Consider the following 25472-nt stretch of genomic DNA (forward strand, 5'->3'; position numbering starts at 1 on the left):
CCCCCAGACAGAAGATGCTTGGGTTTGCCCACGGCGATCAGATGACCTGGTTTGATGCACGAGAGGTCAGTTGCACCGGTATTCTCTTACGCTGATATGCTGCATTTTTTACGGCAGCCTCCCGATACTGTTCTCGGCCTGGCCCAGCGAGGCTCTGCCGCACGCCCAGCAAGGCTCTGCCGCACGCCCAGCGAGTATTGAGGCGCGATTTCACATCTCGTCCAAATACGTCTTACTGACAATAACGTGTTTATTCCGGGGCTCGGCGTTGGTGACAAATGGCGATGGGATCACTTCCCTACGCTGAACAGATCAGAACTACGGCTGCTTCGAGCGCGACACAGCCGACATAGCGCCGAATATCAAAACATCAGAGTAAGTTAGCTGTCCGCGCGAAGTGAAGATAATGGATTAAATGCAACCCAACTCAGCTGAAGCCAACTGAGCCAAACGTTGCGCGTGACGTCGCAAGTTTCAAAATTAAGATACAAAAATCAAAGTCCAACGTGAAATCCATCCATTGAACAAAGCGCATTTATAACGGAGTCTATACGGACCGTCACCGCCCGCCGCGGCCACGCAATAAAGAAAATCAATCGCTTAGAGCCTCCTCAGTCAGCCTTGTATTCGAAACAGCCAGATAATCCCTATCAGATGTTACTACTTCAACTGCTGCCTTTACACTACAGACACAACAATACTCTGGTCTACAAAACTGATGCAAATGCAAGCATACAACACATGCAGGGAATCATGGCCAAAATGGCACAGGCACGCCTTTGTTGCCTACGGAATCCCTCCACACACCTACAGACACAGGTATCGCCACAGCCCATTCGCACGCGGAATGTCCAATCTCGAATCACACCACCAAGCGGAGCTCGCAGAGCTGGCTTCAATCTCCGCGAGCCGAGGCCTTCCCATCCCCTCCGCCGCCACAGTGACGCCGCCAGTCCCGCGGCTCCTACTCCAGTTCGGCTCTGATGGGCATGGTGGGCAGGCGGTGCAGAGTGACGGGCGTGCCGTCGCCGGCCGGGCCATGCTCGCCAGCCAGAGCGCGGTCGCGGTCGTACTGCTCCAGGTTGTCGCGTACCGTCACCAAGTAGTTGTACATGGCCTCGCTGTGGGCCTGCGGGCACAGAGGCGTCGGTCAGCGGCGCCAGTGTCCGTACGCCAACGGCCGGCCAACCTCACCTCGAAACCTCTGCAGCGGTGAATGAATACCGGTCAAGTGACGTAGTTAACCGTCAGCCGAGCACGTGCCACCCCGCAGCAGCACAGCCACCGACTGGAATCATGCAGCGCACGGTCTCTCCAATCCGCCGTCCCCTGTTCGCCCAGCGGCCGTTGCAGCGCTGCCGCAAGAGCCGCTGGCTGGGCGCCGCCGGGCCCGGCGACGCCGCCGCCCAGGCCGCCCGGCCGCGCTCACCTCGACCATCCAGCGGCCGCGCTGGCCGCCGGGCCCCGGCGACGGCTCGCGGCGCCTCTTCACCGGCACCTTGAACTGCTGGCCGCGGCGCTTCTCATCGGCGCGCCAGTCGCGATGCGGGCACCGGCACACCTTGACCTCTATGGCCTGGCGGCCCAGCGCGACGCCCGAGCTGCGAGGACAGCGGCATGGTGAGCGCCGGCACGCAATAAGACGGCCACGCGCGGGCGGTGGGCCAGCGCTTCAAGCCGAGCACGCTCAGGTACCAGTCGCCACTAACACAAAAAAGCGGGATAGGATGACTTTCAGGCGCGTCAGAAACGCGTGGCCGACAACGGGCGCAGTGAAGTGGGGCTGCGCTACCGCCACCATAGAAAGGACCACAGTGGATCGCCTAAACCATACGGACATCCATCTCTACAGAAGATAAGACTGCAACACGAGGACAACCACTCCGCCGCCCAGGAAACACTGCAAACATCACGAACCTTTTTGCCATCATCCTCCAGGTTCGACGCGAAACTTTATTGCATTATGCCATCAATTCTGCTCCCTTCCTACCTCGCAACATGGCCGCACAGAGCACATGAGCGCATAACTCCTAGAGTGCTTTGCTGAAGGTTGACTCACGAATCCAGGGCTGGGATGCACAACAAAACCAGAGACAGACAAGGCCGGCCCCGTGTTCCCTGCGGGCACGGGGCCGGCCATGTCGCCCATCCCTGTCCCACTCACTTGAGCTCCTCCAGCGTAAATACGACCATCAGTCTGCGGCGGTTGATCCCGCCGACGCATGTATTCATACAAGTGAACTTGAAGAGCACCTGGTAGTCAGCGGTGCCCGGCGCCGGGCGCTCGAGCGGCACAGTCACGCTGCGTCGCTCCTGGTTCTCCTCGTAGCTGGCAATCATACCGGGGACCGGATCAATGACCCAGCCTGGGACGCTGACCGCTGGCGCACTCTCACCCCGGCCACTGGTCAGCGCGCCGAACGCGTGGCGTCGGGCCGCCTACTGCGCGCTGACGCGCTGGCGACGTGACGCGGTGCGGTTGGCCGTTGGAAGTCAGTCACCGGCCACCACGATTCAAAACGATGCGATGCAGGTTGTCAACCGAGCACTGTGCCGCGTCACTTTGACAGAACGAGGCATGTGGCTTGCAACTGGCCCGCGCTATATGCAGGTCGCATAGCCGGCAAACCAACTCCCAAAAGAACCAGACAATGACACGAAGAGTCACACCGTAATACTAAACTACGCACCATGGCACAGCTCCAGGGCATCTAACACCGGTGGAAAGGACATCCAGTCAGGCCGGCAACTGACCATAATGGTGGGTGGCCATTGGCACCACACAGCTAGAAGGCTAACCCCTGGTGAGCGCTCTGCAGTGTCACCCACCTGGCTTGCGGGTGCTCGGACCAAAGCACGTGCAGCAGATTCTCCTCGCCGGCGTTGAAGGCGTGCTCTGTGTCACGGTGGATGGCGCACCGACGCACCGGCGTCTGCGCGTGGTGCGGCTCTCTGTAGACGGGCGTGGCGCGGATGACCAGCACGCGCGGATCGGCGCCGGCCGCCGTCCGGAACGCCACCGGCACGGCCACCATCACGTCCGTGTACAGCTTGGCCGCGGCTTCGCTGTACACGTACGGCAGCTGGCGCCCGGCGGCCGCCGACGGCGGCGTCTTCACCGCCACGCCGAAGTTGTACATGCCGGGCCAACTCTCTAGCGCGGGCACGGCGCCGGGGGCAGCGCGAGCCGGCGGCTGCTCCGTCGGGGCCGCAGTCGGCGCGAGCTCGGCGGCTTCGCAGGCGTCCGGAGCTGCCGGCGGCGGCGACTGCCGCGGCGCCCGTCAGTTCCACAGCAGTCACGCACGTCCGCCCATACCAACATTTGGCATGCTGGTGTGACTTGGATCAGATGCACAGTAAGGGTAACAAACTCTCATGAGAAAACTGGACATACAGCAGGCACCAAACTTCAATTAACATGGATGTGGAGTGTGAGAAGACCTTGCACTACGAGACAATCCCTTTAAACCCAGGTGTCAATTCAAACGATAAGGGGCATGTGAAATGCTTGCTTAATCTCCGATATGTTTTACCCTGCCCCCCCCCCCCCCCCCAACAAAAAACTATTGATCACCTGAATTACCAACCACTAGCTCATTTGGAATAAATAAGCTTTGATGAAGTAGAGCACCTTACAAATTATGCTTAATTTCAATTCATATGTATCTGAAGAATTGTATTGTCACCCTTTGTACACCTTTCCATTTTCAGCCAGTTCCTATGTGTTGAAATTTATCTGCAACTTGTTGGGTCCAACATGATATATAACGGAGGAGGCGGTTGCACACAGCTCTTTTAGTGTCACTTTGGTGACAGTGTACTGTGGCACTGCTGGAATGTGCCCATTCCTGTACATTAAGATGGAGGTCGAACTAGTATTAGCATATTGTGACAACTACAGATGAGCTGACAAAACAAACATGAAGAATTGGAAAATAATAAGCAAATTGCTCCATTCTACATGCCATACACATGCCAGTCCAATTATGTCTTACTTTAAAAGAAAAATGGCTGGCATAAGTATCATCTCACCTGATGATCTGTTTCAGGCAGCAGGTACTCTTCCATAGGATTCACCAGTGAAATGGCAAAATCTTCCAAGTCCTTGGAGTCATTTGGGTTCAGCATGGGAAGTGCAGTTCTTAGTGCTTCATGAAAATCATGGTCTTCAAGCTTAGGCAATAGCAAGAGGTCTGGGTCTGTCTCACTTGATGACATGGTGGCTGGAAAAACAGATGGAGTCATTTTAACATTTCTGCTCCCAGTGAGATATGTCCTATGCAGAGCAAACATTCCTGGGATGAAGGTAGGGACGGCCGGTTGAGGTCACGGGTTAAATCTGACCCGAGCGAGTGCTGGGTGTTGTTGCGCATTTAGTATCCGAATCGTAATTCGAATACAAGCCATTTCGGCATTCCGGCGACGGGTGTTCCGGACCCGTTTGTGCAAGTTCTCGTGATGACCAGCGGGGTGACGGCGACAATAAGTCTTCAAGCGACTACTGCTGCGACGCTAGCTGCCGCCGCTCACCAGCCGGCAGCCGCAGCACCGACATTCGATGCTCGCCTCATCTCCGAGTACGACGGGACCGGTGATGTCGTGAGCGGGATGATGCGTGCAGAGATGCTGTGCCAGCTGAAGAGGGTGGCCGTCGAGTCGGTCATACCTCTGCGCCTCGCCCGCGGCGCGTTCCACGTCTGGTCGCAGTTGCCGGTGACCGACCGCTGCTCCCTGGAGGCTGTGCGGGGCGCACTATACTCCGCGTTTGCCCTCGATCAGTACGCCGCCTACGAGATGTTCGCCACTCGACGACTGATGCCGGGTGAGGCGGCTGGCGTGTTTCTGGCCGACCTCCGGCGGCTGGCGGACCTGTTCGGTGCACTACCGGAGCGCGCGCTGGCCTGCGCGTTCGTCGCGGGGCTGCCGGACGCCGTCCGCCAGATCGTCCGCGCCGGCTCCAAGGCTGAAGGATTGGACCTGACCACCGTCCTGGCTCGTGCTCGTGCCGTTCTCAGTGATGAACGGGTCTCCGCGGCGGCGGTGCCGCGACGGGCCGCGGCGCCGTCCCCCCGGCCAGCGCCGTGTGTCGTCGCACAGTCAACCACCACGCGCCCCGCGTCACCCGTGCTGCTGGGCTTGCGGAGAGCCCGGTCACGTCGCGGCGAGGTGCCAGCAGTGACCAGGGAAACGGAGCCGGAGGGGACGGGTCAGCACCGCCGTCCTCTCCTGCGCGGCACTGAGCGGTGCGCTGCCCGCCATGCGGCTGAGGGTGGATGGCCGGGAGTGCAGTGCCTTGATTGACACCGGCAGCACAGAAAACATCATCTATGCTCCCTTCTGCGCGCGGTGGAGGCCGCGGCGGGTATGAGTGACTACCATCAGTGGAGGTGAGCTGCGGTGCTGCGGGGTCTGCGGTGTGGTTGTGGAGGTACCGACGGACCGTCGCGCCTCGCTCGAGACGGTGGTGGTGGGGAAGCGGCCGCTGGGGGTGGACATGGCCCTCGGGGTGGCAGGCGTCTCGGCGCTGGGGTGTGTGGCCGTACTGTCCCCGTCTGAGGTTCGTTCTTGTGGGTCCGCGTGTCGTGTGCCGCCGAGCGTGGACGCCCCGGATTTCAGTGTGTGCTTTGACGCGGCGGAGTAGAAGAGGAACGTTGCTTGGAAATGGTCGGACGACGTGGGACCGGAGTGTCTGACGAACACTGTCGCCCGATATGCTGTGCCGCCAGCCGCTCGTCGTATGACGCCGAGTTGGACGCGTGGGTCGCACAGGGTTGGCTGGTGCCGTATGATGAGGGTCGCCGTGGGACGGCGAGGGGGCTGGTACCGTTGATGGCCGTGCAGATATGCAACAAATCCAAGGTGCGCCTGGTGATGGACTGCCGCGAGCTGAACGGTTTAGTGACGGCCCACACAGCCGACACTGACGTGTGTGCTGATCAGCTCCGAAGATGGCGCCGCCACGGTGCCAACGTGGCGGTTTTGTGACGGCCCACACAGCCGACACTGAGGTGCGTGCTGATCAGCTCCGGAGATGGCGCCGCCACGGTGCTAACGTGGCGGTTTTGTGACGGCCCACACAGCCGACACTGACGTGCGTGCTGATCAGCTCCGGAGATGGCGCCGCCACGGTGCTAACGTGGCGGTGGTAGGTCTCAAGCGTCCGTACCTGCAGGTGCATGTAGAGGAGCGGCTCTGGCCGCTCCAGACTATGATGATTCGGGGCCAGCAGCTTTGTTTGACGCGCTTGGGTTTCGGCCTGCACATCGCCCCTCTGGTGATGAAGGCCAATGTGCGGTCCGTGCTGGGGCAGGACCCGGACGTACAGCGTGCTGTCCTCCCATACGTGGATGGTCTCCTCGTAAATGAAGATGTGCTCGGTGCAGAGCGTGTGGTGGCCCACTTCGCGGAGTTTGGGCTAGACTGTAAGCCTCCGGAGCGAGCGGCCAGCGGGGCGCGGCTGTTGGGCCTGCGCGTCTAGACAGTAGACGGAGGACTGCGATGGGTGCGGGACAACCCGGTGGGCGCGCCGCCGGCTCGCGTGACGCGTCGTGCCGTGTTTGCGCGGTGTGGGCGACTGGTCGCACGTCTGCCCGTGTGCGGATGGCTTTGGCCTGCAGCGGCCTGGCTCAAACGGCGTGTGAACCAACTGACGCGGACGTGGGATGACGTCACCGAGGATGTAGCGCTGCGCGCTCAGATGGACGCCGCAGGACGCTTGAACAGTGACGACCCGACCCGTGGCCCGTGGTGCGTGGAGGGTGAAGACATGGTCATCTGGACGGACGCGAGTTCTCTGGCCACGGGGGTCGTGGTAGAGTCGGCGGACGGTGGCGTCATCGAGGACGCGTGGTGGCTGAGACGGGATGAAGTCATGCACATCAACATGGCCGAGCTGGACGCGGCCATCCGAGGCGTCAACCTGGCCGTCGCCTGGGGAGCACGGACAATCGGCCTCCGCACCGACTCGGCTACCGTTCATCGCTGGCTTGATGACGCCATCAGTGGTCGCGCGCGCCTCCGCACCAAGGCACACGGCGAGCTGCTAATCCGGCGGCGCGTCGAAATCGTCTGTCAGCTGGTCAGTGAGTCGCGGCTGCGGTTGTCGGTGGCGCTCGTGCGATCAGCGGAGAGCTGAGCCCACGCGCTGACGCGCGTGCCCAAGGTGTGGCTCCGTGATGCGAGTGCGGCTCCTGTGGGCGAGCCGTCGCCGCCCGGTGAAAACGCGGCGCATGCCGCCGGTGGCGTGGGGAACGTGTTTCGCGCGTCGGTCCGAGAGTCGCATGAGCGGGCGGATCACCCAGGTCCGTCGAACGCTGTACTTGACGCCGTGACGTGTCGCGTGACATCACGTGAGCCGTAGCACGTGCGGTAGTGGAGAGCTGTGATGCGTGCCGCTCGATCGACCCAGCGCTGGTGCGATGGCGACATGGCTCGCTCGGCATGGCTGCCACGTGGCAGCGCATCGCCATTGGCGTCGTCCCACAACGGACAGAGCTCCTTCACCATCATCGACTGCGGACCATCCCGCTTCTGCGTGTGGCGCCCCCTGCGCCGCGCAGGTGCCGCCTGGGGAACCACGCCCACCCGTGTCTGACGGTGCGCAGCTCAGAGTTGGGGACCGAGTGTGGATGCGTCGCCGAGGCACGCGTTGCACGGAAGTGTCGCGTCGCGAGACAGTGACGGGTGTGGTGTCGCGGCAGGTGGTAGAGCTCAACGGAGTGCCGTGGCACGTGAGAGACGATCGGCCTCGGTGCACAGGGGGCGAAGACGGCGACGGGGACAGTGACAGCGCCGACGATGGGCCGCCGACGTACGTGTCATGTGTGGACTGCCAACCGGATGCAGAGGACGGTGCTGGCGCGGCTGTAGACGCGCCTGAGCCGGCAGACCGTGCGGTTGGGTCGGCCAGGGACGAGCTCGTGCCACTACGCCGGAGTACCCGCCTGCGGAGGGCGCCGCAGCGCTATCGTTGCAATGATCCGTAATGCGCTGTTGTGATCGTGCGGCCGCGTGGGCGCACGGCGCAGCCGGCTATGTTTATGCCTCCGGGCCATTGTCCACGTGACCTGGCCAAGGTCGCGTGTGCAGACCGGAGCGGCTGCAGACTGGAGGTAAGGACGGCCGGTTGAAGTCGAGGGCCAAATCTGCCCTGAGTAAGTGCAGCTTAACTTTTCATTCATGAGAGGGAGCAATTATGGGATGCTGAGCAAACCAGTATATATGGCAATACCCCTTTTAAGCACATAGCCAACACCACATCACCCTGCTGTATCAGACAATGTGAGCTCTATTACTTCTAGTGAGACATGGGCATTGCTTCATATTGTCTTAAACACCCAATTGTGTATTGTTCAAATATTACAAAGCACAGCCAATAATATCAATACATCCCATGAGTCCAACATTATGCCTAGGACATAACACTTGCACACCCATTGTTTGCACAGCTGACATCTTTTAATTTCCATGTTAATCAGTCCATTAATATTTGCAATGAAAAGGTGGTGTAAGCAATAGGGTTAGAAAATGCATTTTAAAACAAAACACATATATTTGATAACCATTAGCTCACTTAGAATGCATCATTTCACAGGACATTATTTCTATATTTTGTTTTGCATAACAATGACTACAAAGCTTCAAACTTTTTAAAAAGCACTGGGCACCAACACAAGCATTTGTGAGTGGTAGTAGCCGCAGGATCCTTCCTAGCACCATCTCAATGGCTTTTAGCAATGCAGTTGTGCCATTTTGGATAGGGCAGGCAGATTAATACTGCAGGCCATGTACCCTCAGAGGCATAAAGTTCCACTCTTACTATACTAGCCAACACCCTTCCATGCCCATCTGTCATATACATCAAGAAATTGACATGGTACTGAGACAACACACCAGTTGCATGTTTGGGTACTCTTGAAGAGTTAAACCTTCTTCTAACAAAGGGTTAAGGACTGACTTCAACTTTTGTACCTATCACTCAACCATATTGCCTGTCTCTGCTAGCAGTGATGGTGGGTTACTGGTAGCATTGTCATACAAGTGTCAGGAATGGGATAGATCTAAGCACTTATAGCTGTTTACTACAACCTGGATATAATACAAAAATAAACAGCCCTCCTTTACTACTTACCCTGAAGGCACCAAAGCTGATGACATGCATAACAAAACAAGGATGGATAGCTATTCAAGATAGCTTGCATCTTCATTACATACATTGACACAACTGACAGTTATGGCCAAACATAAGTAAAGCATCACACATAATCAGTAGATGTCAAAGAGCAAACACCATCAAACTGGCCATGAAATGCTGATTCTTTTGCCCTTGACAGTCATGGTCTGCAGCCAGCAACAGCATCTGTGCAGGTGATGCCAAGGAGATTACTGCCAACTTTTGCCAGAAAATGAGAATTTAATCACCAAATAGTGGGTACCATGCCTCACACAAGTGCTGTCTGCCATGAGCTGATACCAAAAAGATACCCATTCAAAACTGATTGGATAACAACTTTAAAAATTATTGTATTACATGAAAGGCCAGCAATACAAATCTATAAAGCTCTATCTGACATCTCCTTGAAAGTGTCTAAATTTAGGCACACATTAACCACAAAAGGAACTGTGCCGCCCAAAGCAAAGTATGCCGATAATTGTAATCGAGCTTGTTCCATTATATGATTGTTTCAAAATCTTCAAACGTGAAGCATTCTCTTTACCGGCAACCTAGAAGTCAGAACTGCGCTGCCAATATGCTATGAACCAGCAAGATAATAGCAAGTTTTCTCATTCAAAATGAAACCTTCAAATTTCGAAAACTTGCAAGCGCTGCACTTACCCAAATCTCCCTCACATAAGTCGGCGTCCCCGCAGTCTCAGCAAATGTCGTGCACGGGCGTTTCTGGCGCGCGAAATGGCACGCGTTTTAGCGCTTACGTATTTCCATGACGCTAGAGACTTCTCCTGACAAAATATCTCAAGGTAAACCGAGGAGTTCTAGCTGACGGATTCACAACACGTCCGCGAGAATATGTACTAAGCGTCCACAGCCGGAATGTTCAACTGTGCTCAATAACGACCCGAGATGGGCAGTCATATTGGGCTGGTCATGGCTGCCCACTTCGGTCCCATGTGGGCATATCATGGGCAATCAGCTGGGTCCCATGTGGGGCCTAAGTGTGACCCACATGGGGCCCACTTGGGCTACCCAGTTGGGACCCATGTGGGTATTTTCAGCTAGGTCCCACATGGATATGCCCAGCTGGGACCCAGATAACCAGCCCAGATGAGACCCGTATGACTAGCCCAGGTGGGACCTTTTTAAGCACCCCAAATGGGCCCCAATTGGGCTTCACCGATCTGCTCCTTCAAATTCCATCTGATTGACGGACCGCTGTAAGTCCAGGCAGACTGCTTTCATGGGATGCGCATTGAAACGTCCAGAGTTCATAAAGTCCAATGGTCAAAAAGTCCAGAATCGCAGCATCTGGCGTTCATAAGATCCAGAAAAGTCCAAAACCCTTGGACAGAGGATAGTCACGAAGTCCAGTGTTCATAAAGTCCAGTGTTTATTAAGTCCAGCGTGCGTGAGATCCACGGTTTGGGATACCGTCCCACTTCCTCGCAACCCTTCACCTGATCGTTCGGATATTGCCCGATAGAGGGCTACCGGAGCTGATTTCGTCCGCATCAGCTGACGAGTGACGTCATGCGGGACAGTGCTGCCCAGTCAAACCACTGTGCATGGATACGGACAACGTTTTGTTTGAGCGCACAAACTTTGCCGCGTCAACACGCCCCTGGCAGCAGGCGCATTAAATAATTCAAAACTTTGATCTCTGGCTCGTGGTATCGGGAATAGCTGGTTATTCGGCAGTAGCTGCACGGTAATCGTGGAAAGCACTTGTCGGGTCGCGTGATGTTTGATATTGTGGGCTATAGATAAGATTCTCCGAAGTATTTGGTTCCGTTATTTACTGTCTGTGTTGGTGATGTTTCTCATTTTTTAAAAGGAATTGATGGCTGATGTGTAAGGCTGGCTGATTTGATGTCTGCTCCAGGTAGGCGCGCATATAGAGCTCCAGCTCCTGGCACGCTAACCTATACTGTTAATGATTTCATTTGACTGATTCCCCGTGCTCCTCCAATGGCAAATCCTTTCACACGCTCCTGTAAACGGGTTTATTCTTAATTCCACATGCCTTTACTCTCAAACGGAGGGGGTGGGGCTGTCTCATCGGCTGAATTCGGATACTATTCCCTGGTGAGACACGTTTAATGGCCCAGCCTACTCTTTTCTCCGATTACATATGTTTGAAACAGGCGCGGTTTACCAAAATAAGCTGGTTGGCTGAGCGATGAAAATACAACGAAGAGCACCGTGATAAGATGCCGACAAACTGGTTTCTCTCCAACTTTGGCCCACTTTTTCACAAATATGCATGCTGCATCCCGAGTGACGGCGGTGGGTGAAACCCCTGCAACTGAGAAGGGAACCGCACTCCTGTTTGCAAGTAAATAGGAAATAAAAAAGCAAACGTTGACTGCGAATGCATTTAAGTGCCTGCCAAACGTCACTCAAAACACTACGCACGTGTCGCGCTTAAAGGCGCTGTTGATTCATCATCTGAACAGCGGAGCCGAGTGTATGTCATTAAGCTGGTTTGCGACAGATAAGCTGAACGAATTGGGAGAATCGCGAGCTTGTATTCGCCATCCACTTTGTCAGTCTTGACACGCTTCATTCCTTTCACGCTTCAAGACCGCCTAAGTATAGACTTTGGGGTCCAGCGACACCAGTCTGGAGTTTATCGAGACGGGTGCAGTTCGCGTAGCAGAGGGGCAATGATGGCATGGTGTTTAGTGGTTAGAGTGCTCATCCCTGGACTTTTCTATTCTAGGATGGAGTCTTGGCCACACCACTACCGCATCCCACGTACCTAATGCCTGAAAAATGCGTAATAGAGGCATTCCGCATCGAAATAGCCATAGCAGCCGGTGAGACGTAAAGCCCCAATCGGTATTGCAGCCCGTCCCGGCAAACAAACCGCCGCCCGCCAAATTTGCAGACAATGCTTCCGCCCAATCACTGTATATAAGTGGGAATAATCATCTGCAATCGGTTGGACGCGGAGCTCGGACACACAGGCCAGCACAGAGGCTGCCCAGCTCGACGGTCCAGCCGGCAGCCACGCCTGCGGCGGGTCGGCGGACGAGGCAGCCCGGCCGCCAAAAAAAGAATGCACTCACGCGCGCGCTGTCCCCCGCCCAAGAACCGCGCCCCGCCACACGCGCGCGAGGCCTGTCCGTGGGGCAGTCCGTCCGCGGCCGAAACGCTGCCAGTTCAGTCGGGCACACCGCTATCTTCATGTTAGAGCTCGAGGCCCCTGACTCGGTTTCACTTGGTTCGCCGCGGTACACATTCCGGCGGACCGGACATCCGGACGTGTTGGACATCTCGGGATCTCGCTCGTGCTGGACCGCCCCCCCCCCTCCTCGGCAGGCGCCTTAATGGAAGAGCCTCATGTCAGTCAGGAACCAGCACCGGACAGGGTCCCTATGCCCGTTTTCTCTACAGCCCAAATGCGTCGAACTGGGACCCATGTGCTATTTATTAAACCCGCTACTCTTGAGACCTTTTTGAAACCGTAAGCGTTGGTCCAGGGTCAACCATCCCGGTCAGGGGGCCTTCAGGGTCAGAGAGAGGACCAATGCATCATGTGTAGTGATAGTAACCGACTGGAAATCTGAAAGGGGTAGGGAAGGTCCTTCAGCCCCAATGGAGAAATGCATGGGGTCTCAAGTCTTGGCTGAAAACTCTATTGGGATCTGGCTGTTGAATGGGGGTTGGGGGTGGGAGAAGGTCGAGGGGTGCAGGAACCCCGTGGGAGGAGCTCTTTTCGGAACCGTGAAGTCCAAAAAATGGCTATTCTGTATAAAACCAAAAATATTGCCAAATAAAAACTCTGACAGTACCGTAGAAGTGCCTGGCAGTCCAACAAGCCATCTCTGGTAAACTCGTGGACTTCCCCTGGCCGCTCAGTCGGGACATGTGGTTAAGCCATACATCAGATTTCGCGACAGGTAGTGGCCCAAAATCGGCCAAGGCAAAGGGCCATCGTAGGTTAAGTCGATCGAATTTGTTGTCGAAAATTAGCTTCAGTGCGTGTCTCCTTCACTAACGACAGTCTCATGGCGGGGCGAATGCGCCTTCAAAAACACTCATGTCTCAAAAACACTGCCACGCCAAGTGCTCAGGTGCATTATATATGTTTTTGTGATTGACGATGACAAGTTATTTAGATGACTCTTTCGGTTAACATGACAGCATATCGTGCACTTTGCTGTTTCTTGTGAAGATTGTCTAGCCTCCGGAATATCTGGCTGAATTATGACCAGGGTGACATAACGGAAGAGCTTTGGCACCCACAGATCGGAGTGCAAAAGTGTGGATTCATGCAATGTTACGCTCAGGAAATATGTGGCTGATAGTAATATCCCCTTTGCGTGTGTGTTGTACGCATGTTTAAGTACCTATGCTCGCTGTATGTTTTAACCATCGTCCTGATTCGCCATTTTGCTTAACTCAGACTGACAGGGGAAGAGGGAGTTGATGCGACCCTCCCCCGGCGATTCCAAGCTTATGAAGATAGAGTTTGCCGAAAACAGCAGTATATTGTTCTGAACACGATCTCACCACTGATACTAGTTTTTATGTTGTTGACAGGTCAGAAGGCCGAATTTTACAGAAAACCGCACTTTGTAGTCTTATTTTATGTTTACAACAATCCTTGCGGTGACACGAACCTTAAATTGGAGTGTGTCTTGTTTAATTCTGAGTACATTGTGCAGTACAATTCTCTTGCCGCCCACCGCCTGAGCCAGCCATAGATCGCCGTCGAGTGCTCATCACAAGCTGCCTCTGCTCCGAGACCAGAAAATCAAGGAACACGTTTTGTTATCAAAACACGTGCCATGATCACCATCTTGGCGAGGGTAAAATGTCATGTTTTTGCTGTGTTGGGTATCGGCAACGATTTTTCGTGAAACGATATTCCTCATTTTGCTAATAACTGAAGCCATAGCGGGCAAAACAGGAAAAACCAATCCTTGCTTCTTTCCATAATTGCTTGCTCCTAGCTTGACCTCACACTGTCCCCGTCCCAAAAGACCAAGTCTCTCGCAACAAGTTGTGCTCTGTCCATGGGCTGGCGCCGAAAGGTTCCGATGCTCGAGAAACTTTCCCCGTCCGAATAACGAGAACATCTTCATTGACGCGCCAGACTGTTCGCACGCGCTTGGCGACAGGCAGGTTTGCGCGAACGAAAATGGCGCGAACGATAAGATGATCGACCAAGGCAACTGATCGTTGTCATCGCGTAAGACGAACTGCAGTGAACGCATAAGACCGAAGGAAATATGACAAAGATACGAGTACGCAATTTGAATATGATCACAATAGTTTTCAATATGTTCAGCTCTTTCCATCGTTTCGCTAAGTCTTTGATAATGGATGTAGAAGCACACAGTGCACTTGCGGCAAGCCCAGCGTGTGGAGCATGCTGCAAATGCTTTTGAAACGGCAGATGCAAAAGTGTAAGCGTTAGGCGACAAACAGCCGATCGCATATAGGAACAACGAGACAAATGTCAGAACATCATGTTATTGTCGGTATTTAGCGGATGCGTGGCCGGTAGGCCACGTAAGTTCCAGGTTCCAGGTTCCAGGTTCCAGGTAAGTTTCAGGCCAGGTAAGTTCGTGAGCAGCGTAGGCGTAGACAGGGGGGAGGGGAGGGGGAGGGGGAGGTACGCGGGTGCACCATCACTTTCTGAGAATGCTGAACATTCAGCCAATGGCGATGCATGGAAAAACCGTCTCTCATGAAATGTTCCAGGACAGACAAATCACTACGGCACAAAATTACAGACTATCAGCTTTAAACTTGGTCTGAAATTCGTCTGAGTGATGATCCGAGGTACTAAATCAAGTGAGTGATTTTCAACCCGGTCCGGTGTACAGTTTAGAAGTCATATACACAGTAATGTCGGATCGAGTGCGAACAAGGTCCCAAACAGAGCAGTGCATCAGATCGGGCCCAGCAAGAACGTCGTTCCCTTTCAGGGGTCCGATTTACTTTATGTGAGTATTGGTGCACTGGTACACATGGCGCCACCTGTACGCCTGCCCACCGTATTCCACAAGCGAGCTGACTTGCCGGCCCCGTCAGGTGGCGTTAGCGGCGCGCTCGCCGGGTATCAGGCGGAGTCATCTACACTCACGACGTCAGGGTGAGGGATACGGGTAGAACGCAACAAACTTGGAGACGGTTGGCGGACGGACGGTTTGCGGCGGAACATTTTTATCTCAACTCCTATTTCCCCCCATTCCAGGGGCATTCTGCACCAACTTTTTACCGTTACCGTTTTACCGCACTTAAATTGATTCTAGTTCATTTGCTGGCCGCCTCAGAGCGTTTGAGCTCCTGTCATGAAGAGTTAAGTTGGTAAGAAAACTTGATCTGGCCTATGTTGGCCTTGTCCTGGCCAGGTAAGCAGGGACAGGGCTAAATCTACTCCCAAAGCTGGTAAAAAAGGATTTTTCCACAAATTTGTCCCATACATTTGTCAAAATGTTTGGAGGGAGGAGCTGACACCACTTCGACTGAATAGAGAACTGCAACCTTCGGTGATGTATAAAATAGTGCCGTTTTTGGCCTGAAAGATTCTAAATAGATGCCAGGTAGATGTAAGGCCAAACACTCTCGTGCACATGTTGTCTTGTTGAGGAGCCCGAGCATCATACGCTGAAACACAAATAAGCCAGACCTTCTCACGCTATGCATGTTGGCCCGAAAAGCCGTGAGCTGAGGGAATGGTACCAACCGGCTGAGCCCGCCTGGCTCACATGCCTTCAAAGGGATTAACACCGTGGCAAATTAGTTGCTGTAATCTCTAAAATGGAGTTGATGCTAGAGCTCGGACCAGCTGTCGGCAGGGGCTCCTCTCGGACAGATCTGGGGCGCCTTCGACTCCCACCACCGCGCCGCTGTCCAAGAAGCGCCTTCCATTGTCACGGAGCAGCGGCAGCCCGTGATGTCGCGCGGGGGGGGAGGGAGGGGGCACTGCCCGTGCCTGGGCAGCCTGCACGCGGACCCTTCTCTTGGCGGGTTAGATCCTGGGCGTGTGCTGCGGCTCTTGACTGAGAACAAAGCACCACGTCAACTTTCTGCTTACGAGGCAGCCTGTAATCTGTGAAGTGTCATCACAAGTGCACTTTGTCGGGCAAGGGAGTGCGGAGGGACTTACCAATAACATGATACTAGTTTTTTGCCAATCACTGCAGCACGAACAACTATCAATAGAGCTCTTGTTTTGAATGGGTTACAAACTTCATATTGTCAAGTTGTGCCAAGTGGCCGTGCTATGCATTTGATGGTCATTTTAGCAAGAACACAGGAAGAACCATTCATATTCTGCCCGGTTTGCGATCATTAACACTGCACTTAAGCATCGAAAATTAGCATATGGCTGCTTGGCACCGTGGCTTAGCCCTTACTTTCTGGTATAGCGAAGGTCGGATATTTTCAACATCAAAACTCGATGATGCACATGAACGCGAACGAAGCACCCAAGTCAAATCGAGCGAAAACAGGCAACATGAGTTTGGCACCAAACAGTCTCGAAACCGGCACCATTTGACTTTGATGAGGCATGGTGGAGGCTTTAGTTCACATGCAACTTGTTGACACACCAGCTTGTATCTCCAAATAGTTCTGCGGTCAGTTCCATCTCCAGATATTCTGCGGTATCTCCAGATGGTTCTGCGACCAGTGCCAAAGGTCTTGCAGCGTCCACGTCTTTGCGCTGACCTAACAACCCTAAACATCCATGACGTTGCGAAGTATGAACGTAACTTGATCAAAAAGTAAAGTTGCGATTTCACCATCCAGCCCAGATTTGATCTGTTTTTGCATTTTCATACTACATATTTTGGTATAAATGCAACGAGTCAAAAGTGAAGGATACTGAACAAAAAACAGGGCGCATTAATAGACGAGAGCACGTTTTCTGCAGAACTCACCATACCTCCCACTAGATCGTGGCCTGCATGGCCTGGGTTTTAGATTACGTGGCCTTGACAATCGCCAACCACAACTGAACATCTCCACCGGCGATCGGTGCCGGGCACGAAGTCATGACGCACCATCTAGCATCGATGCAGCTGGTGCGCAGATTATCTCGTTTCAAGGAAAGAGCGGAGACCTTGTAACGAATATCACATGACAGGAACAAAACAGAAATGCAAACGAAAGGAAACAGGGATTGATGATAAACGGAATGAAGATGATTGGCACGAATAACTGAGTTGGAAGAGACAGGTGAGCGTGGACAGTTGACTGTGCCTAAAAGAGGCATCATTTTGCAGCTTATTAGTAACGTCTTCCATGATGTTGAGCCAAAAATAATGTTGATGCATGAGTGGGGTGCCCTGCGTGTATAAACTGACCATGAACAAATAAAAACCCCAGGGGCTTATCAGCATAGTGGCCCGGGTGCACGTAAACCATTGACAAATGTGGCACGCATATTAATATCCGCGCGAATTAATGTTGGCATTAAATAAACGGTGAAAAACAGAACCGAGAGCGTCTGCATTTTTTATGCCATGCAGCAAGTTTCGCATACTTATGCCATGCTAAACTGGGTTCGCAGCGAAAAATTTAAGCTGTGATCCCTCCCCACTGCGAAATCATGCATACGCCCCTGAGTTCGCTCCTGATTTCGTGAAAGTATTCCGAGATAACGCATCGTCTCGCCTTTCGCGGCGCCATTTTTCCAAAGCCGATCTCAAATGCAAGACGTTGGGTCTTAAACCGAGATTGATTGGCAATGCAAACCACACAGGCGTTTAACGCTGTTTATTGGCACGAACTCATCACAACACATTCGGGCGTTTTCCAGTGCCTTCGTCAAATTATCAAAGCAACAAAGTAGTGCAAATTCATCGACGTCATCGATTAAGGTTTGCAATTCTGACCAAACGCGTTGCCGGCCATAACTGAGGTGTTGTTATTTGCGGCTTGCGCACGAAATGTCATATCACCGGATCTCTCGAATGCTTCCTAAATTCGCATGGGAGCTAGACTTTCAATCATTAATGAAACCGACAGATGTTGGTTGTCAAGGGTTCTGGCTCCGTTGGGTTATTTTGGCGTCACCTACATAACAGCTCCCAGCTGTGAATTTGGCCTCGCCCCGCTCGTACCACGCCGCACAGGGCGGCTTATGGGTGTTAAATACTCGAACAAAGACTCCTGTTCATAAAACGTCAGTCTGACAGCACATTCAGAATATGTTCAGGCACACCATGCAAAAGTAGAAGAAAGTCGCACCAGAGCATTATGCTAATCATACAAAATAATCACCAGATCAACCTCATCTCGTAGAAGACCCATATCATTCATCATTCCGCGGCAAGGTGATTCAGGGTCAGGGACATTCAGGGTCAGCGTCACATGCCACCTTGAATCACGTTGGCTTACGCTTCAGGACATAATTGCGATGTGCGCCAGCGAGCCTGAAGCGGCTCTGTCCTTTACATGCCCCAAAAAACAGTGCATGTCGGATGTAACTGAACACGGCCGCGTTGGACTTGAATGAGCAGGTTACTTAGGCGATAAGCCTGAAGATGACCCTCTGTGGATGTTGTAGAGTACAGTTTGGATAACTCACAGGACTACGATTTTTCATTTGGCTCATAAAATGTAAAACTTAGAGGTGTGAATCTGTTCATTGTTGAAAGGAAAGATACATAACCACCTGAACTCACAATGCCAGACAAATGGAGCAATTGGCATTCCTAAAATTCACGAAATATAATTACGTTATAACTTTGGCATTGCCTAGAAAATATTTCTTAGAAATAGATACCAATCTTGTTATCGGCTGGAACATCATTTTTGAATATTTCTTGCGCGATGGTACATGATGTGTAGCAACGTAGAAAGGACATCAATCACGCATGTCTTTCAACCAGAAAACTGGCCACTTTTAAATGCTTCCGCATGGGGCACTCGTAATCTGAATGCGGAAATGTCACAGGTTTGACGCTGCATTTACGTCACCTATTTTTTCCTGTCCGACCCCCTCTACTTTCGCCGCACCTCCTCGTTGCGCGACGTGTGTTGGTGCACTTTTTTGCTAAACATGGCTATTGATTCACTTCGCCAGGTGATAAGCTGTAGGCCAACATGGCAGACGCGCATGCAAAAATCATATGCGATCTGTAAAGTCATTCGAGTACTTTCCATCACGAATTCTTGAATAGAATTAAGCAGGTTAAATTAACCGAAATTCACAGTAATCTCAATGCATTATCAGAGTACAGAAGTGTTTTCATATTTGCCGAACTGTTGCCACTGTCTGATAGCCTTCTATTTGCTATCTGAGCGCCACTAAGAACAAAGGCTTTCCGCACAACAGAAGGCGGCAGCGCGACGTCATTGCTCGATAGCATCGGGTTTGGGTGCACCACTGAACATGCGCGTCGGCATGAGACCTTACGTGTTACGGCGCGAGAAATAAGGCCAGTCGTGTTGTGACGTACGCGGAAGGGATCGAAACATTTCAGAAGGAGAAAGTGATGAATGTGGTCGTCCTTCTCCGGCAGCAGGCAACACAGAGGACCAGAAAACGGCGTGCAGGATGTACTGGAAGAACTCGTTAATAAAATGGTCTTTAAGCCAGCGGGAGATATGTGTGAGATATGCAGGCTATGAAACTAGCGACAGTGATAGTGATTCTCCTGCGCCATCAACTGCAAAGCGTGACAGCCGGGATGCGCAAAAATGGCAGAAAAGCGTCTCATTCTACCCAGTATTATCGCTGACAGTAATGTTGCTGCACAACAAAACACGGCTCAAACTATCTTCAAAAATATACTAAAAAAAGAGGACCTGCTGTTCTATCTGTGAGAATAAACGAACCTGTATGCCTCAAGCGACAACAAATGACGTCGAATTCGTCGTGCAGAAGGGGAAAATGGCCGCACTGATTGGCATTGTCGTCTCGTGTATCACTCTCCGCTTTTACGCAACAAATTATAAATGCCGCCGTATTGGCACGAAACTTCGACAAAGCAAGCATGCGCGCCGATAAGCATCAGGATCAGTATCAAGAATGCATCTTACGATGCGTTCATAGGACGCAAAGTTTTAATTACCCATGTCACTTCAAGATGCCATAGATGAATAGCACCTTTCTAAAAAAAGCTGAACCCACCAGCAACTCCCGGAACCGAGCAAACACACTGTGATCGCGCAGGCGTCCGTCCGCTCTACGGAAGTACTGAAAGGTTCAAGGCTCGGAAATATCGCGGCTGCGTGCGCTCCACGACTCGCCGTCTGCGGCGAGCAAACAGCGCTCAGGTGACAACGATGCCATCCAATCAGCGTCGAGTTGAAAGATATCGAGATTGTAGAAGCCATTGATATGGTACCGAGGCCGCTTTCCGGACTCGACCACGCTGTCATAGCAATAGTAGTGGCCTGACATGAGTTCTGTCCAAGGCATAAATGATGGCATGAGGCATGAGACATGAGACATAATGGGATATAAGGCATACCTATCCTTCATACTCACAGGCATAATGCGACCTGTTCGAAATGAATTCATACTTGTTTGACCGCACAGCAGGATATTGATAAATCATAGTCCCATAATGCCAAACTTATCTCCAAATAGCGGAGAAGAGTTATCGACTCTGGGCGTTCCCGAGGTCTGAACTTCGATAAAAGCACTGTCCAACCGTAACATCGTGCGCTAAAAAAAAAAAAAAAACATACACACCCATCGATATGAGTGGTAAGCGGCGAATTTTCATGATATCATTATACTATTGAAAATATGACACTGGCTTCTAGATTCTCGAGCATTATACATGCATCATACTTTTTGCACGCCTACATCTTTCCTAACGCTTTTTCACACTTGCATCTTACATCATACTTTCCCACATCATATAGCGTATTAAGTCCAGGTTCTGGCAATTGGGCTCACCGAAACATGTACATAGGTACATCCACTATAAGTAATGCAGTCGACCAACACAAGGGTGCAGGCAGGAGGGGCACAGAAGGCACGCACCATCCCCCTCGAGCACCGAGGGGTACCTGAGGACGCATCTCACCTATACGACGCGATGCGTTTGAAGATACATCCCGAGAGCAAGAAAAATAATATTGCCCCAGGCAATAAAAGGGTGACTCATGCTCTGCGACGGGGCGCCCGAAGGCTCAAAGTCCACCGCCGACACCCAAAACATGTCCCAGGACCAGGTCTAAGGCCGTTTTAAGAATAAAGTGTCGCCCAAAATATTCACAAGACGTACCTGATGGATGAAATGGGATGCCTGTACGCTGAAAATAGGTCCTGAAGCCCAGAAAAAACGTCTCTAAGAATAAAATGACACCTTAAACCTCTGTTTGAGGGATATTGAATCATGATGTTTGAAAGACACACGAAAACTAAATTCAAAACAGTCAAGTGTCCAGCAACACAAGACGCAAGAAACACGATTTTTAAGACAAGACTTTGAGGCTTCGAAGACTCACATGCAGAATAGGGAAACCTGCAGCGTTTAGTATAGGAGGGAAATCAAGGACATCAGAGTCTGAAAGTCCCGTCTCAGTGCTGCATTTCAGCATCGTCACGAACCACCGTCATACAATAATCTGCTCATGTGTGTTTGTACATCCATTCCTGCATTCCGATGGCTCCATGGAAGAGATTCTTCCCCGTTAGCGTCAACGCATCGCAGGCTCTGCACACTTCAGATGACTTCGTGGGGTGGTAGCTAACACGGTCAGATGTTTGTGCTGAAAGGGACTTAGTTATGTGGTGCGTTGTCTTATTTCTACTACTTCATTTGTAAAATTAGAAATTGGAACGAAGTCAGGATTCTGGTTTCGAAACCAAGCTCCAAGCCAAGATAGTAGGCGTGAAGCCGAAGGTTAAGCCGAAGCTGACAGTACCTAAGTTTGTATCTGTGAAACAGAAGCCTACGCCAGTGGCTCCTTATAATTTATAAAATAAACCCAAGCTTAAAGCAACGGATTTTTAACTTTTACCCACGAAGCCGGAGTCGAAGCCAGGGGCTTTTGAATTTAGGAAACGTGAAGCTAAAGCCGAACCCACAGCCGTAGCCAAATTCAGCGTGCAACGTTATTTTGCGAATACAAATAAACTCGCCGTTTGTAAAAACTGCACGGGATCGCAAAGCATCAATGATTTCATCACGAATCTGCGATGCAATTGAGACGGAGTGTAAACATTGCGGATGGAACCTTCTCAGGTTGTCGTTCTCGTCCTATGTTCTAATATGCAGGTACGTAAAGTTTCGGACAACTAAGTGTCCGGCCCTCGTAAAGCTTTGGTTGGTCCGGAGAATGGGCTGCTGCTTTTTGCTTCAAGACATGTTCTTCTTCTCGATGCATGGGAGCTTCAAGAAGTATGGTATAGTGGAGTAAAAGGATGGGTAATACTTTTTTGTGAAGTAGAACTGTAGCGGCAGAGAAAAAAAATGCCTCGGAAGGCCGTAATTCGGACGTCATATTCAACGCCGAAATCGAAGCCGACGTCAGCTATTAAAAAAAAAGACAAAGCCGGAGCCGAGGTCAACCGTTTCAAATGGCACGAAGCCGAAAGCGATGTTGAACCAGCCGTGAAGATTGACTCACAGCGAAGCCAAACACGAAGCCATTTCAGGAAAACTGGGGCTTCGTGGGGCCGAAACCGAAGCTGACAACGGCCCCGTCCCTTTGCCTTAACCGAGCATCCATTTCTTGAAAGTTACGGTGCGCAGCTGATCGAAAGCAGCAATAAAAACCATACGTTCTTTGTTTTTACTAGTGATCTTCTGTAACAGCTAAATAGCCTAAAAAATGTGGATGACTGTTTCTTACATTGTACCTGTAATTTCAATGTCGACCGTCGGCACCAAAGTAGAACTAATAAGGGTGCTGGGTAATTCGATGTCACGACAGTCTTGCAGGACCGACTGCGGGAGCCCACACTAAACGCTGCACACCTGAAGCAGAGCTGGCATTACGCAATATGGTAATCACTTTGATATAGACTGATAAGTAAAGTGTGTTTATGTTGTGGTGTCCTCACTGATTCGATAAAATGCGGCAACAAGAATATAAGCAAAATCTTAGTTGTCTGTGTAGAGTTGGTGACCCTTTGATTGAAATTCCGAAGAGGATCGCACCGGTCGAAATTACTGGATACGTCCCTGTAGTCATGACAAACAAGCAGTGTTAAAAAAACAGTCTTTGTGTGATGGCCAACGTTTGGGAGGTAGAGAACTCAGCATTGGAGGGGGAGCGGGCAGCACCTTCTCAAAATAATACTAATCGACACCAGTATCACGGTGGCCATCCAATGTCTACTTCAAGGTTAACCTTAATTTGCCAACAGCATACACATACGGAAAATCCTGGTCTCTTTACCGTTACTGCCCTGATTTATAACGGTCGACTTGTTACATGACTGCTATAGCTGCTACTTGCAGCATCGACGACGTCATCTTATGCGCTCCGTACACCGAGAAAGAGCACGTGTACTGGATAGCCCGGCCTTGTCGTTTGACAGGCCTGGTCGGGCCAGTTTTGTTAGAGTAAGACCCGAGGAAGATCCAGGTCCGAGGGATTAGTCTCCGCTATTTCTAGGCAAAGTTTTCCGCCATGAGTCTGTGGCTTATCATTATCCTGTTTTGGTCGTTTAATTATGAGCTTCAAACCAGCACTCAGCCATGCGCATTTGACCATAATGGACACAGTACGTCTACGGCATCATAACTGTGCTAAATTCTGATTGTTTTAGCACCATTTCGCCGTGGTAGGCTGCATATTTTCGAGTATTGCCCAATGTCTCCGGCGATCTGACCGCCGATTATTACTTCATGTAAACGGAGTTACTGCCTCCCAGCCCTGACCCATTGGTCGCCTCTGTTCCGGGCAAAACGGCTTGGGCGTTCCAGGTGTTAATGACGCATTGAGCAGATACGGGCTGCCATCCACCAAACTCTGCATCCGTCTGGGTAGCAAGGCTTGCCAAGATCCGTCCATTCTACGACTGACTTAACAAAACACATGCCAAATTCACATGACCTGGTCAAATTCACTCAGTTGTAGGCCATTACGATAGCAGGATTCTATACTACAGACAACAGGACGCGTAGGATGTTCATGAAATGGACAGCGATGCGTTTTTGTTTCAGGACCTGGGCACTACGCCGTAGCGATGGAAATCCATACCACCTGAAGATCTACACAGAGCGAGATGTTTACAAGCAACGAATACCTCTGGCAAGTCGGGTCGTGCAAGCACATTGTGAAAGTACTGCTGGAACACTCGGAGCGACAACACCATCAGTTCTATTTGAGGCATTTCTTTTTCATACTAGCTCTCTTCGAGAAGGTGGCAGAGAGGAACATCGAGCGGGGAGAACACAGGAGAATATCTGCACGGCGGGGGCGGGAGGGAAGCTGAGGCGCTGTAAGAAAGTGAGGAAAACGGATTGCGGCTCGTACGACTGCCGCTTGATTGGAGCAATGCACGTGTACCGGCGAAATAACAATACCGTTGTCTCTATGGGAAGTACCTGCATGTGACACGAACTGATGCACGAGGTGCGAAGGAAAGTATAAAACGTACCCAAAGAGGTCACAACGCGGCCACATCTTATGCATGTCTACAACCAGGGGATGGACGGCGGGGACCTGGTTGACAGGCTACTGGAGTCATGCCGCCCTATGATCAGGAGTAAAAAGGGCTACCGGCCATTCCTGGTGAACGCCCTGAAGCCACCGGTCGTTGGGCGCTGCGTGATGGCTCAACTGCATGCTTCATGCGACCAAACATGGAGTTTCTGCGAGATGTCTACATCAGGTTGGTTAAAAGTTGATTTTCAGCCCAGCAAAGCAGGTGGGAGGACGCTGAACAAGCCTACGGACATGCGGTAACATGGGGAGGACCATGACGAGGAGATGTACTCACATGGGCGGTGCAGTATGCCGCAAGAAATCCGCCGCGAACGCTTGAAATATGACGCGAAGGAAGTTCACACGTGCTGCCGAGTACCACAGAAACAATGGCAGGCAGGAACAGTGCTAAACCAGCCCTAGCGTTTGTCGCACAAACTGCGGCCGCTTACATGTAGCAGACACTTGGTGTACTGCGTTTACCACGTTGTGCATGTGCATGTGCATGCGTGATTTGAGAGAAATCGATGCCCACGCAGTGAATGGTGGTCAGGCTACCGTGAGACCTTCTGTCGTTCTTTCCGTGGGTGTGTTCGCCAAGCCACGAGTGTCATCCTGTCAATATTGTGCACATTCATCACATACGTCTCCTCGAACATGGCTGCAGCTTTTCAGTTTTGCATTGTCACTGAGGTACCGGAGGCGTTGGAAT

General features: G+C 52.0%; 1 protein-coding gene across 1 annotated transcript; it reads right to left on the reverse strand.

Annotated features, from left to right (window-relative positions):
- Window positions 1–235: 235 nt before the first annotated feature.
- On the reverse strand, window positions 236–9920 carry LOC119112438 (cellular tumor antigen p53). Its single transcript, XM_037236625.1, has 6 exons — window positions 9836–9920; window positions 4033–4223; window positions 2830–3266; window positions 2165–2329; window positions 1430–1601; window positions 236–1129 (listed from the first exon to the last, which is right to left on the reverse strand). The coding sequence occupies exons 2-6, from the start codon at window positions 4216–4218 to the stop codon at window positions 965–967; spliced, it is 1125 nt and encodes a 374-aa protein (XP_037092520.1). The 5' UTR covers window positions 4219–4223; window positions 9836–9920; the 3' UTR covers window positions 236–964.
- Window positions 9921–25472: the final 15552 nt, after the last annotated feature.

Source organism: Pollicipes pollicipes, unplaced genomic scaffold, assembly GCF_011947565.3.
Source record: "Pollicipes pollicipes isolate AB1234 unplaced genomic scaffold, Ppol_2.1 Scaffold_7261;HRSCAF=8764_pilon_pilon_pilon, whole genome shotgun sequence".
Lineage (NCBI taxonomy): Eukaryota > Metazoa > Arthropoda > Thecostraca > Pollicipedomorpha > Pollicipedidae > Pollicipes > Pollicipes pollicipes.